The 14370-nt window shown below is 36.2% G+C and overlaps 1 protein-coding gene across 1 annotated transcript in view; it reads left to right on the forward strand.

The window, feature by feature from the left end:
- SGIP1 (SH3GL interacting endocytic adaptor 1) overlaps positions 1 to 14370 on the forward strand; it is a 113113-nt gene that overhangs the window by 32831 nt on the left and 65912 nt on the right. Inside the window, exons 8-13 of the mRNA XM_063299857.1 lie at positions 2924 to 2935; positions 5603 to 5614; positions 6566 to 6590; positions 10119 to 10170; positions 12733 to 12818; positions 13770 to 13862. Of these exons, the coding sequence (XP_063155927.1) occupies positions 2924 to 2935; positions 5603 to 5614; positions 6566 to 6590; positions 10119 to 10170; positions 12733 to 12818; positions 13770 to 13862 (280 nt within the window). The remainder of the gene's footprint in view (positions 1 to 2923; positions 2936 to 5602; positions 5615 to 6565; positions 6591 to 10118; positions 10171 to 12732; positions 12819 to 13769; positions 13863 to 14370) is intronic.

The raw sequence follows: 14370 nt of genomic DNA on the forward strand, positions 1-14370 counted from the left end.
CAGTTTTCTTCTTCACAACTGTATGAGTATAGATGCTGATTCTAACTGTTGCAGTACAATTCAGGAGAAAGGACACCCTTTTAAAAATATTTCAGAAGAGGTTTGTTTTTTCTCTCTCTCTAGTAGCCAGCTTACTTTTAGTTGACTTAGCAAGAAAGAATTACACGCTATGAATATATAGTGTATAATATATATATGGGAGAGTGTGCTTGTATCATTCATATGTATAACTAATGAGTTTAGACCAGATATACATTAAATAGAATTTCATACATGTGGAAAAAGGAAGACTTTTTTGCTGATTTCTCCTTTCCCTGCAGCCTCCTCTAAAACTGCTCCAGAGAGTTGAAAGGCTACCTAAACCAGCATAAGAAAAATACAGTAGGGGAAATATGAAATGTCCAAAAATTATCATCTCACCTTTTTATCAAACAGAAAGCCTTTCTAGATGCTAGTTTCTTTCAGAAATAGAGCCATGTCATTCACAAAGGTCTGGATCTAACCAACTTAAATTTCATAGTGCTGTGTATTATTTGGAGCCAGATGAAATACTGTAATCCAAAGTGTTGTTTTGCCCCATAGAGCTGATTATGTAACTAGCATTTGCTTCTCATGCTCCTGAATATATGATTATTAGTGGTGCTACCAGGGTTCAGGTGGCCCATGAGCTGAAAATCCACTGCTAATCTGTTTCTTGCCAGAGAGCAGCACCTGAAAAGAAGTAGAGCCAAACCAACACTAGAACTGAAATTACTCCAGCTATTTTTGTCCAGTATTAGGACAGAAATGGAGAACATTTGCCCTGTTAAAACATAAAAGTAAAGGCTGGTGCAAAGCATATCTTCTGTTCCTTTTGTTATTAAACAAGAATCCATCCCCACTTTATATGAGTTGAGGTGGACATATGGATGATGGTTGTACCATATCAGTTGGCTGTAAATCTTCTTTCTATAATGGAATTTATCATGTCTTTCTGAATGAGGATTAGAGAGCAGAAGAGCTACAGTATTTTAAAACTATGTTCAGGCATTGTTGCTGTTGAATTTATTATGTGGATAACAAGAAATATAAGTCAATTTTAAAATTTTGCCTCGAACATGCATTGTTCTAATATCATGAATTACTGGCTATAGCATGTGCATGGTTTACTTTAAATGTTACCAAAGACATGTTAAATATAGCAATAATAGCAATTCTTGCTCTTCTTTGTAACATTATGATTAGCCCAACAATAAGGTATTATAAGCAACTGGATTTTTGTCTTTTGGGATGAGGTGACGCATTATTTTTTTTGACCAAGAAAACCTGATGATGGTGTGTGTTTTTGTGATGAGTGTGTATGTGGAGGGGCTGTTCATGTATTTCACATGATTAGTGGATTTTTATGTTCTTATGGGGTTTTGTTGTTGTTTAATCTGAGGCAAAGATATGTTCTTTAAGGTGATTTGTTAACAAAATAATCTTTGTGAGATGGTATTATTGCCAACCTTTAGAAAAAAATTACTTCATCATTGAGAATTCTTATGCCCAAACCATTCAGCCCTGATAGGTTAAGAAGAAAAGACAAAAGTGCCCTATTTTACCCTGTGGCTATGTAACCATTTCTTCTTCCCTCCCTCCCTCCATTCTTCCTACTTACTCTAACAGACTTAGCAATGTTCTGCTGTACCCTGTAGTCTACTTTTGACAATGGCCATCTGCTCAAACACAGAAAAAGTAACATTTTTTAAGATATTGCAGTATCTAAAAGTAAAAAGAATGGGAAAAATAGCTAGGATTTGATATATGACAGAAAAGAACAGTTTAGTTTAAACCCTTTTGTGGTGTTCTGGCAAAGAAGAACTATCTTCTCAACTAACTCATCTCATATCTTAAGCAGATGGCAAACAGATAGTTGTGGACTGAAAATGAGACTGCAGCAGAGATTTCATGTGTTGTATCTGGTGGAGGAATTAGTATTTAGAGCCTTCTGTTGAATTGTAATTGGATTCTATTTGATGACCAAAGGAAATGTGCTGTTCTAATGCATAATCAGTAAGTTTTCTTCTCAATTAAATTGTGTAATAGATTCTCACTCCAAAACTGTGCACTGTTACTTGCAAGCAAGTCTCACTGAATTCAGTATGTCTTGTATCTGAGTAGACGTGCATAAATTCTGAGCCTGCTTAAGCTGAGAACAATGCATGGATAACAGTTGAACTCATCTTAAATTCAATTTTTTTCTGATTAATCAGCGGCAGATAAGGTAGCACAAAAATAATAAAAGCATGCTCAGTCTCTTTCATGGGTTACAGAAGATCATTAGTGTCCATCACATTTATTTGATTTTAATTAGTAATTAAGCTAATTAATTACACATTAATTGAGAAATATTACAGTGTATGTCAATAATGAGTAATTGGGTATTTGCAATGTTTTAATGCTATAATTCTATACAAACTTATGTTAAAATAGTCCTCCCTATTCTGAGCACTATCTAGAGGTGTAAACATCTTCTTACACAATTCTCCCACAACCTTGGCCACTGCTGGGCATCCTGGGAGTTGAAGACCATAAATTCAGAAAATGTCCAGGCTAGGAAAGGCTAATTTATAGCAAACCTCTTTAATCCTACTACAACTTATTTCTGAATAAGCATGCATAGTCTATGCATATTACTAATGCTCATATCTGTCTGAATTTCTCTTTTGTGTATGGTATTAAAACTTTTAGTTTTTTCATCGTTACAAATTTATCTTCACTGGAATTTTTGGAACCAAATTTAATTAAAATTAACTTTGAAAGATTTCTGAATAAATGTCTTTAGGAGTGATCTATAAAATATTTAATGTGTCATTTCATGAAGTCTTCATTACTTTTCCCTATGGATTGTACAGTGGAAAATGCTTATTTTTTCTCTTCTTTACCTTAATGCATTTTGCAGAGGAAAAGTCCGGTAAGAACTTTTCTTATTCCCTAATACTCTCATTTTATTGGATGTAAACAGTAATACACACACACGCGCGCACACACACACATTTTGTAGTATCTGGGTGGGTAGTACTGTCTGGTTGTTCATCTTCATGTCATTTCACAGGAAGGAAGAAACCAAACACAGGTTTGGGAAGAGTAGTAAGCACAGTTCTTCCCTACACATTGTCAGTAACATTAATGGGAATTTAAGAGTAGAGAATGTCTGCATGTTACTTGAACCACATGCTTTCCCTGAAGAAACATGAACCATGTCATCCATGCAGACCTATTGGTCACTTGGGCCAGGTGTCACCTCTCAAGCTAACTTACCTTATAGAGTTGTTGGAATAAATTGGAGGTTGGGAAAGATTTGTAGTTAGCAAGATCAGATTCATATTTGAGATGTGACATTCAAAGGCAACAAAATTCATTTTGAACTTTTGAGGTTCAGCTTGATAAAAGATTTGAAGATAAAAGATAAAATCCATTCAGTATAATGGGGAAGCATCAAAGTATCATCAATCTCCCATTGAGAATGGAAGAAAATAGCACAAATAGGAGATCCTTTAGAGAATATTAAGCATGCAGAGTTTCAACCAGATAGGTTCAAAGGTTCAACACAATAAAGTGTTGTAATATTCTTACTGAATGTCCTTAAAGGCAGAGGTAGGAGGGAAAGGAAATGAAAGGGCACAGCAGCTTCAAAATTGTCCAGGAAAGAACCTATAGAGAAATTGCATTGAATTCATGCAGCAAATGTCCTATTCCAAATTATTATTTTTTTAAAAAAAGCTGTTACTAAAGATTGAAGAGTTTACTACGCTCATAAACACATGCTGTTCTAGACTAGGAGATGTGTTAGCATGGCTCAATGGCAAAATTAGACTCTTCCAGGAACGATACGTTTCATATTGATGCAACAATATTAAAAAGGTATGAGAAATATGTATTATCACTATTTTGTATATAAGAAATATGTTATAAAGGATAGTTTGTATTATATGGAATAATCTGAAAGCAAAGCACACGGTCTCAAAACACTCATAAAGTGAAGAGACAGAAATAATAGATTCTCCCTATTTTGGGAGAATAGGGGTCTCAGTGAGCTGAAGAATTTCAGACAGACTGGACACAGAGACTAACAACTTATCTACAGATATGATTAATACAATGAGACATAAGGAATGATAAAGCAAAAGGTTATGTATTGGGGGAAAAGAAAACATCACATAACAAAGAGTAAACCAGATTTTTACCATAAATCTCCTTTCTTTTTGTTTCTCTCCTTCAAAACAAATCTGGCCCTGCGTAAACAAATTCTAACAGAACACATCAAGAGCAGAACAGCAGTTCCCTAAGCATTCCGATAGACCTGTATAAATCTCGTTGATTATTCCTGTTAGTATTAAGCACCCAATCCCACTATGCAAGCCCTCTCCGCTTTAATCATGTATGGAAAGAAAGCTGCAACAGCGTTTGAGAATCTGCAAAATTGAAGTCTATCAAATCTCAGAATTATCTGAGCCAACCACTCTGGTCACTTTGATTAATACAGTTCCCATTCTTATTTTCAAAATTGGTTTAATCCGGTTTAATCCGGTAAAGCACTTTGGGAAGATTCAATTCTGAGATTTGATAGACTTTTCAGTTTTGCAGATTCTCAAACATTGTTGCATGGCCCTTCCTTCCATAGCATGAAAAAAAAAAGCTTACTCAGTTTTCACAATAGAAATGAACCTACTACTGGGTTTGTTGGAAGAGAAAGATAAGAAGAATAGATACTTTGCCCTTCCAGTGAGGACCATAGCTTCTTTGAAACAGGGTTGCTGAAGGGAAAACAGCATGGTAAAAGTTCCACTGTTGCCAACCATCAGTCATTTAAGAATTATTTTGCTGTAGGTTTAAGTTTTTCAAAATACTCAGTGTTTTATATACATTATTTGATAGCATAGCTACTGTACTGTTAAATGGAGCCCAGAGAAAATAATATGAATACATGAGCATTGCCAATATCCAAAGTGTGCTCTGTGTTTTTCAGAAAAAAAGAAAAGGTAGAAGAATATTTAATCCATAGTTTGCCCTTTTCCAACACAAGGAATACTTGCCAATTCTTTAAAAAAACAAGAAGCTGACAATATATGCCTCCCTCAACAGTGAAGTTTTTCCCTGTCCCTACTGATAATGAAAAGGAAGCAAAAACCAGAGACATTTTTAAGATTTCCAAATAAGTACTGGAAGTAATTGCAAATATTAAAAGGCCAGTCTCCTGAGCTGCCCAAGACCTATAAAACCCTATCCTATAAAGAAAGAGGATATGGTTCTTGATTAATTAATCTGAATTTTAATTAAGTTTAGTTAATTTTAGATCTATAACTGCTTTTAACAATAAAAATGTGGGATAAAATAAGCAAATTTGGATTTTCTCTTGATGTTGTTCCTGCAAACAGCTTCAAGAGGATTTTTAAAATGAACTTTAAACAGGCCCAAGATCTTAAATGGAATTGGGAAGAGAACTATCTGAAGAAAAATAGTTTTGAAACTGACATTTTATGAAGCTAGAAGATCTCATATCATCCAAAGCCATTTTTTACTACTGATCTTTCACTCTCTGACTAGGTGTCTGTTCTCTCTTCCTTTTTGCTGATCACAGAGACGCAGCCCGGTAAGTCATGTATTCATGTTGAAACTGTAGTATTTAACATAGGATTAATTTAAATTTATTTGGGGAATATGCCTGACATATCCTTCAGAGAGTGTTTAGGAGATAGCAATTCTTGCCAAGCTTTGAAAGGATCAGGTTGGCTAAGAAATATTTCCGATTTTCATTCTCTTTAGAACCTTCCTTACTGCACTCACAATCATTCGGTTCTTCTTGATCATCCCTATTCCTTGGAATTGCCTCATTTTCTGGTGTTAAAATATTCCATGGGATGTGATTTGAAAAGAATAGGAAGCGAGAAAAGAGCAGTCTTGAAAAACACATGCAGGAATGGATGTGTCACAGAATAACCAGTCTGGATCCAATCTACTGTCACCATCTATCCTGATATAAGGAGGTATCAAAAGGGCATGCAAGAACACCTTTGCATGTGTGTGTGTGTTTATACACACACACACACACATACACGCACTGTTTCTTTTTCATATTTTCAGAGTGTTCTATTTTCTATTTCTATGGTTTCTTTCTATCTTCCTCAATATTACAGTCTAGGTTTTTATTTTAAAAAAATTTAGACATAAGCCAATGTACAAGCAAATGGGATTTTATGAATGTATAATCTAGCTTTAGGGCAGTAAACAGGTTGTCTAGGTTCAGGATTTTTTTGCAAATTGAGTGTGCGTGATAATTGTTCTAAAACAATCTGAAATTCTTGTGTAATACATTTGTAACTTACTATTCACCTCTATTCAAAATGCATTTTTATATGAATGTGGGTGAATGAATAAACTGGCAAAGGGACTGCACAAACACACGAAGTGTACTGTATGAACCCAATTTAATGTATATTTTGTTTCATCTATGGCCATTCAATATTTCAAAACAAAGCAATGTTCCATTTATGTAAATACAATCCTTTAATTCTAAACTGTAATTTTCTGTATTTAATTTTAGGGTACAATTAAGAGGAACTTATCTAGTAAGTATCATTTTAAAAATGTGTTGGACTTAAACTGGTAAATATGCATAGACGGAATAGATTTCTTTCAAAATTTTCATATGCTAAAATAGCTGCCCCAGCTAATTCACAAGAAAGATTGTATTCACAGAGTTAGTGATGTAGTCCTCAAAACAGATTGAGGACACTTTTCTACATACCGCTATGAAATTCTATATGAATGCATACATCTAATCTTTGATGGTCTCAAATTAAAATGAGGCATTTTAAATCAAAATGCACATGGAGAATTTGCAGTTAGCTGATTGCATAAGCCAGATCAATAGGACCCAAAATATATACTTCTCTGGGTATAAGTGAAACATTAATCACAATTCATGGAGTACTGTCATGTACAGTATCTAATAAAAATACATATATTTAATGAAAATATTTTCACTGCATTATTTTTCATGTTGTTGTTTATTCGTTTAGTCGCTTCCGACTCTTCGTGACTTCATGGACCAGCCCATGCCAGAGCTTCCTGTCGGTTGTCAACACCCCCAGCTCCCCCAGGGACGAGTCCGTCACCTCTAGAATATCATCCATCCATCTTGCCCTTGGTCGGCCCCTCTTCCTTTTGCCTTCCACTCTCCCTAGCATCAGCATCTTCTCCAGGGTGTCCTGTCTTCTCATGATGTGGCCAAAGTATTTCAGTTTTGCCTTTAATATCATTCCCTCAAGTGAGCAGTCTGGCTTTATTTCCTGGAGGATGGACTGGTTGGATCTTCTTGCAGTCCAAGGCACTCTCAGAATTTTCCTCCAACACCACAGTTCAAAAGCATCGATCTTCCTTCGCTCAGCCTTCCTTATGGTCCAGCTCTCGCAGCCATATGTTACTACAGGGAACACCATTGCTTTAACTATGCGGGCCTTTGTTGTCAGTGTGATGTCTCTGCTCTTAACTATTTTATCGAGATTTGTCATTGCTCTTCTTCCAAGGATTAAGCGTCTTCTGATTTCCTGACTGCAGTCAGCATCTGCAGTAATCTTTGCACCTAGGAATACAAAGTCTTTCACTGCTTCTACATTTTCTCCCTCTATTTGCCAGTTATCAATCAAGCTGGTTGCCATCATCTTGGTTTTTTTGAGGTTTAGCTGCAAACCAGCTTTTGCACTTTCTTCTTTCACCTTCATCATAAGGCTCCTCAGTTCCTCTTCACTTTCAGCCATCAAAGTGGTATCATCTGCATATCTGAGATTGTTAATGTTTCTTCCAGAGATTTTGACTCCAGCCTTGGATTCCTCAAGGCCAGCTTGTCGCATGATGTGTTCTGCATACAAGTTGAATAGGTAGGGTGAGAGTATACAGCCCTGCCGTACTCCTTTCCCAATCTTAAACCAGTCTGTTGTTCCGTGGTCTGTTCTTACTGTTGCTACTTGGTCGTTATACAGATTCTTCAGGAGGCATACAAGATGACTTGGTATCCCCATACCACTAAGAACTTGCCACAATTTGTTATGGTCCACACAGTCAAAGGCTTTAGAATAGTCAATAAAACAGAAATAGATGTTTTTCTGAAACTCCCTGGCTTTTTCCATTATCCAGCGGATATTGGCAATTTGGTCTCTAGTTCCTCTGCCTTTTCTAAACCCAGCTTGTACGTCTGGCAATTCTCGCTCCATGAACTGCTGAAGTCTACCTTGCAGGATCTTGAGCATTACCTTACTGGCATGTGAAATGAGTGCCACTGTTCGATAGTTTGAACATTCTTTAGTGTTTCCCTTTTTTGGTATGGGGATATAAGTTGATTTTTTCCAGTCTGATGGCCATTCTTGTGTTTTCCAAATTTGCTGGCATATAGCATGCATTACCTTGACAGCATCATCTTGCAAGATTTTGAACAGTTCAGCTGGGATGCCGTCGTCTCCTGTTGCCTTGTTATTAGCAATGCTTCTTAAGGCCCACTCAACCTCACTCTTCAGGATGTCTGGCTCTAGCTCACCGACCACACTGTCAAAGCTATCCCCGATATTGTTATCCTTCCTATACAGGTCTTCTGTATATTCTTGCCACCTTTTCTTGATCTCTTCTTCTTCTGTTAGGTCCTTGCCATCTTTGTTTTTGATCATACCCATTTTTGCCTGGAATTTACCTCCAATGTTTCTAATTTTCTGGAAGAGGTCTCTTGTCCTTCCTATTCTATTGTCTTCTTCCACTTCCGCGCATTGCTTGTTTAAAAATAATTCCTTATCTCTTCTGGCTAACCTCTGGAATTTTGCATTTAATTGGGCATATCTCCCCCTATCACTATTGCCTTTTGCTTTCCTTCTTTCTTGGGCTACTTCTAGTGTCTCAGCAGACAGCCATTTTGCCTTCTTGGTTTTCTCTTTCTTTGGGATGTATTTTGTTGCCGCCTCCTGAACAATGCTGCCAACTTCTGTCCAGAGTTCTTCCGGGACCCTATCTACTAAGTCCAGTCCCTTAAATCTATTCTTCACCTCCACTGCATATTCCTTAGGAATATTAGTGAGCTCATATCTAGCTGATCTGTGGGTCTTCCCTAATCTCTTGAGTCTGATCCTAAATTGTGCAAGAAGAAGTTCGTGATCTGAACTACAGTCAGCTCCAGGCCTTGTTTTTACCGACTGTACAGATGTCCGCCACCTTTGGCTGCAAAGGATGTAATCAATCTGATTTCGGTGTTGTCCATCTGGTGAAGTCCATGTATAAAGCCGTCTCTTAGGTTGTTGGAAGAGAGTGTTTGTTATGCAGAGTGAATTGTCTTGGCAAAATTCTATCAGCCTGTGTCCTGCTTCGTTTTGTTCTCCCAGGCCATACTTACCTGTAATTCGAGGTGTCATTTGACTGCCCACCTTAGCATTCCAGTCTCCTGTGATGAAAATAACATCTCTTTTAGGCGTGTTGTCCAGTAGGTGCTGCAGATCCTCATAGAACTGCTCTACTTCAGCTTCTTCAGCATTTGTGAAATGATTTATGAAATCTTTTATTACGTTAAGAGGTCACAGTTAGGTTTCTGCCTGATTTATTATGTGTTAATATGCATTAAGTAGAAAAGTGCAGATTGCCTAACTTTTCATTAGTATTTTTAATATTATACAAATGTTGATTATATGATCATAGATTTATTTGTTTGTTTAATTAATTTGTCCCCGCCCATCTCTTCCCATCGGAGGAGATATTAAATAGTAACCTAATATTCTCCAAGGCTGTTGTAACCTTTCCCACAGCAGCAGTTTTACTAGTGTTCCTTCCAGTTGTCCAAACATGGAGCCCATACTTCCTGTCCTTAGCCTTGCCTTATGAGCAAAGAAAGAAAGCACTTCCTTATCTTGCAGTAATAACTCCTGCACCACACCTGAGCCAAAATTAATTGCCTCAACTGCAAAAGGGTTACAGAAGCCACAATATTACAGGAAAAGGGGTATACTTCTGATCCCAGATCAGCACAAATGCCACATGTTCAGCTGACTTTATTTAATATTGTGCAGGCAATCCGTCTACACTGTACTCTGAGAAAACAATTTTCAATGTATATTTTGTGATAGGTGAAGAGATAGCAAGACCCAGGCGTTCAACACCTACTCCAGAGCTTCTGAGGTTAGTGTAAAACTGAACCCCTAAAGATGCACAGTTCCTATACCCAGAATGGACATATGCTGAGAGATTATTGTCTTTATGCTTTTGCCTTAAAAGATTAACTCTACATTTGTTTCCTTCAAAAATGTATAAAAATTATAAACTCTCAGCTAATTTAAGGCCAATTTTCAACCCTGTATGTGCCTCTATATGCACAATGGCATTCCCTTTCTATTTGTAACAAAAATCTGGAGTATGGACTCTTGAGTATGAAAAGAATGCTGTAATGCACTTGTTTCTCTAGCTTTTTCAGATCTGGGGAGGATATCCACCTGTATCAGACTGTGAACTTACACAGATATGATAATTTGATAATATTATCTGGCAATCATGCTAAGACAGTCTATCAGCAGAAATGTGTAAACAAAACTTACAGTACTGGGGCCCAGTTCTTTCCAGCTATTTATGGTTATTATTAATACCCATAATAACACTCCAAAGATTGAAAACCTAGTACCACTGGGATGATCCCTGCAAAGTAAAATGGATTCAAAATATAGTTATCTGTTATTTTACTCACTTACTATTTAAAATTGTGTTTTCTGAGTATTTATCCTAAAATGTATAATTTATTATCTATTAATTAAGACAGAAAATTGGACAGAGAGAAATGAATTATACCAGCAGTGTTTTACAAAAGGAAAAGTACTATTGATAAATATTTCCTTCATATAATTTGATTATCAAATATGTCCAGGATCAAACACAAGGAATGACTGGTGCCAAATGGCTTTGAATCAAAATATCTGAAAAATATTTTTTTTTTTTATCCCGATCTGCTGCGGTGGACCAAATGCATGAACAATCTTATAGTCACTGATACATAAATATACAGATGATGATTAACTAACCCAATCTATCACAACAGGTAGATAGAGAGTAGAGCTAAACATTGGGACATATATCTTGATTTTTTAAATTGCCTGAATCATTTCAGATGGTAGATGCATTACACCATTTCAAATTGTTTATTCTTCAGTTTAAGGAATAGTAATTGTGAGGAGAGTTTTTTATCCCCTAAATTCCAATTCTATCCCAACATGTGTATAGATCTTCTGAGGTCTTTGTTCCAGATTCTTTTGCCAGCATAACCTCGTTGCAGAGGAGCTAGGCAGAAATCTTTCTCTTTTTTTAGTAGTAAACCATTTCTTTTTTATGTAGAATAGAAGTGGGAACATCAGTGGGAAATGAAGCTTGACTGCCATTAGTGCCATTATCTGTTGAAATGTTATTTGTGCTCAGACATTTTTAAATATCAGGCAGATTTCTTTAGTGTCTTATCGAGGTTTTAGGCATTTGATTTGTTTTATGATGTTTTCTTGCTTTATTATATTATACTGGGATATATTTTAGAGGATTTCTTGCTACTATTATGTTATCATCCTGATATCCTTGAATAGAAGATATAACAAAATGCCTTTTAATATCTGTAATCCTGATGGTTATTATCATACAAAAAGGTGTAATATTATGCGCATTATATTATTTGGATAAAATATTCATATATTTGAATGGTATGCTTTGATTGGTCTGTTGACCCTTGATTTCTGAATTTTTTAATAACAAATTAAATGATATTGTCTGTTGTGTTGTAAACAAACAAACAAACTGAATAAGGTTCTCTTTTTTTTAAGATAGCGACTTTCACTACTGGTTGTGAAATGCTGCTTCCAATATTTCTTTATTCCCTAGCCCTTGGGTTTTTACTAATGAGAAGAATTTTTTTATCTTTGGTTGGTATGTGTATATGTGTGTCTGTATGTTTAAAGAAACAGAACAGTATTCTAAAGGCTCTGGGTAAGATCTCCAGAACTGAAACTCAGCTGGGTGCTATTTTATAAATATTAAGGAATATTTTTCAAAGTATCCTTGAGTATCTCAGAGTGATTCTCTGCTTCTGTTGAGGAACCAGAAACAATGGTATTTTCTGTCAAATTGAGCTCCATTTGTCTAAAACTTAAGCACTTCAAAAGCTGGTTCCCAAACTTCCCTTTACAGCTATAGAAAGTAACATGTATAACATGAAATAAAATGCAGTAAACAGTACTCCTATTCAGGGAGCACTCTTTATAGACATACTGTATTCTATTCCATTCCCCCAACACTTAGAATTTTCGGTCAGTGTGCATGCTTAGTCTTTAGTGGCTATTGGGGGTCAATAAGTTGGCTATTTCATTTGCATTTGTGCAAATCATGGTACTATTCAAGCCTGGTAATATGGATGATATTCTTTGATTCCCTAAAGATTAGCACTCAAGAACCCAATTTGTTTTCAGCATATAAGATTTTATAGTGTTCATATATAAAATTTTGAACATTGAATGGCCACATTGACAACTTTCCAGTATAACCTTGAAACTGTACTAATATTTTCCTTATGTAGATTTGGCAATGGTAAAAAATTAGCGGATCTATAACAAGCAATGTCAAAGTTTGATACCTTGTCTTGGAAAAGAAGAATTTTTAAAAAAATCTAATCCATTTGTCATGTCTACTGATATCAAGTAATCAATTGTCCTGTAGCAAAAAAGCTTCAGAAGACCCTGCCATCCTAGCACCATTATTTGGTCCACCCCTAGAATCTGCATTTGAGGAAGAGAAGTTGGAAGGTAAATGTTAGTTATTAAATTGTATTTATTTATTTATTAGAGTTATATATTGCCTTTCCTCCATGAGCTCAAGGTTGAATATCTAGTCATCTCTCTATTTCAATTTGTTCCTATAGCCTTATGTTATTTTGCTGAGAAATGTGACTGTCCGGTAGTCACCCAATTAACTTCTGTGATTTGAATTTGGGTCTCACCTGTTCCAGTTCAATATCTTAACCCCACACCATACTCTCTGTAGTCTTTGTATCAGGCTGGTTCACCTGAAATAATCAGTAGATACATTGTTTAATATATTGTGCCTAGCCAAAGTGTCTGATGTGCAACAGATTACAAAATTGAAAAAGATAAATAAAAGCAGATGGGTGTTCACAGGATTTTGCTGCATTATTCAGAATAACAAAAGCAAAATTTTACCCCAAGCTCTGCCCCTTTGGTACATGCACACATCATCTTGATGCAGGTATGGAAAGGGTGGGGTTTGCGCTGCAACGCTGTTTCATCGTGCTGTCCCCATGCACCCCTTGCAAATATAGCTGTTTCTTTCTTACTGTGAGTATATCTATGCTCATGTGGGGTGCTCAGTTGCTAACCTAAGAAAACATGGAATCAAATCTGTGCTAAGTTTCTTTTTTGCTCCTGTTTGAATCCTTTTATTAAGAAGTATTTTGATTTTTTAAAAATGTGTGCCATATTAGATGAATGAGCAATGTGTACTGGATGCATACATCAGGAAGCCATTAGCCCCAGTATTGTACTGCACATGTTCATGGCAAAACAGACACTCAAAATAGTATTTGGATTAATCTGTTTTTATTTGTTTTATTTAAGTAGCTGCTGTAATTCAGTAATTTCTAAAGTTCACAGTTAAACTGCTACTGGAAAAGAAGAAGAATCAAGCTCTTGTGTTACTTCTAGATTTATATGCATTTTGTTATATATCTGTGGCTTCAGTTCCGATAGATCAACCTGAAGTTTGGGGTTCTGTGCAGCCAGCTGATTCAAGTGTAGAATCTCCAAATCCATCACGACCCTTCCCATCTGGAAGTAAGTTAAAATAATTCTTTGCAGAAAAAAATGGTTCTATTTGTTGAGGTCTTGTAATTCAAAAATTCTGAAATACAGAAATAGAAATAAATAAAATTAGGGGTTGTGGCTCCTTATACTGTTGTGGAAACAGAGATATTAGTTCAGTTGTGCAATGAAAACTCACCTTTCAGTATGGAGAAAGTTTTTATTTTTATTCTTAGGAGAGAACAAACATTGTCCTCCTTATCTTCATTTGTAACCCCAAATCTGATTCCCTATCAGCAAGACAATCACCTAGCCACAAGTACAGTCTTTTTTTTTTAATCTGTTCAATTGTGTCCAATTCTCGGAGACTGCCTGAATCAGTCCCTGCAGTTTTCTTGGCAAGATTTTCAGAGGTGGTTTGCCCTTGCCTCTTCCTAGGGCTGAGAGAGAGTGACTGGCCCAAGGTCACCCAGCTGGCTTCGTGCCTAAGGCAGAACTAGAACTCACAGTCTCCCAGTTTCTAGCCTGATGCCTTAACCAC

Source organism: Candoia aspera, chromosome 3 (assembly GCF_035149785.1).
Source record: "Candoia aspera isolate rCanAsp1 chromosome 3, rCanAsp1.hap2, whole genome shotgun sequence".
NCBI classification, from domain to species: Eukaryota; Metazoa; Chordata; class Lepidosauria; order Squamata; family Boidae; genus Candoia; species Candoia aspera.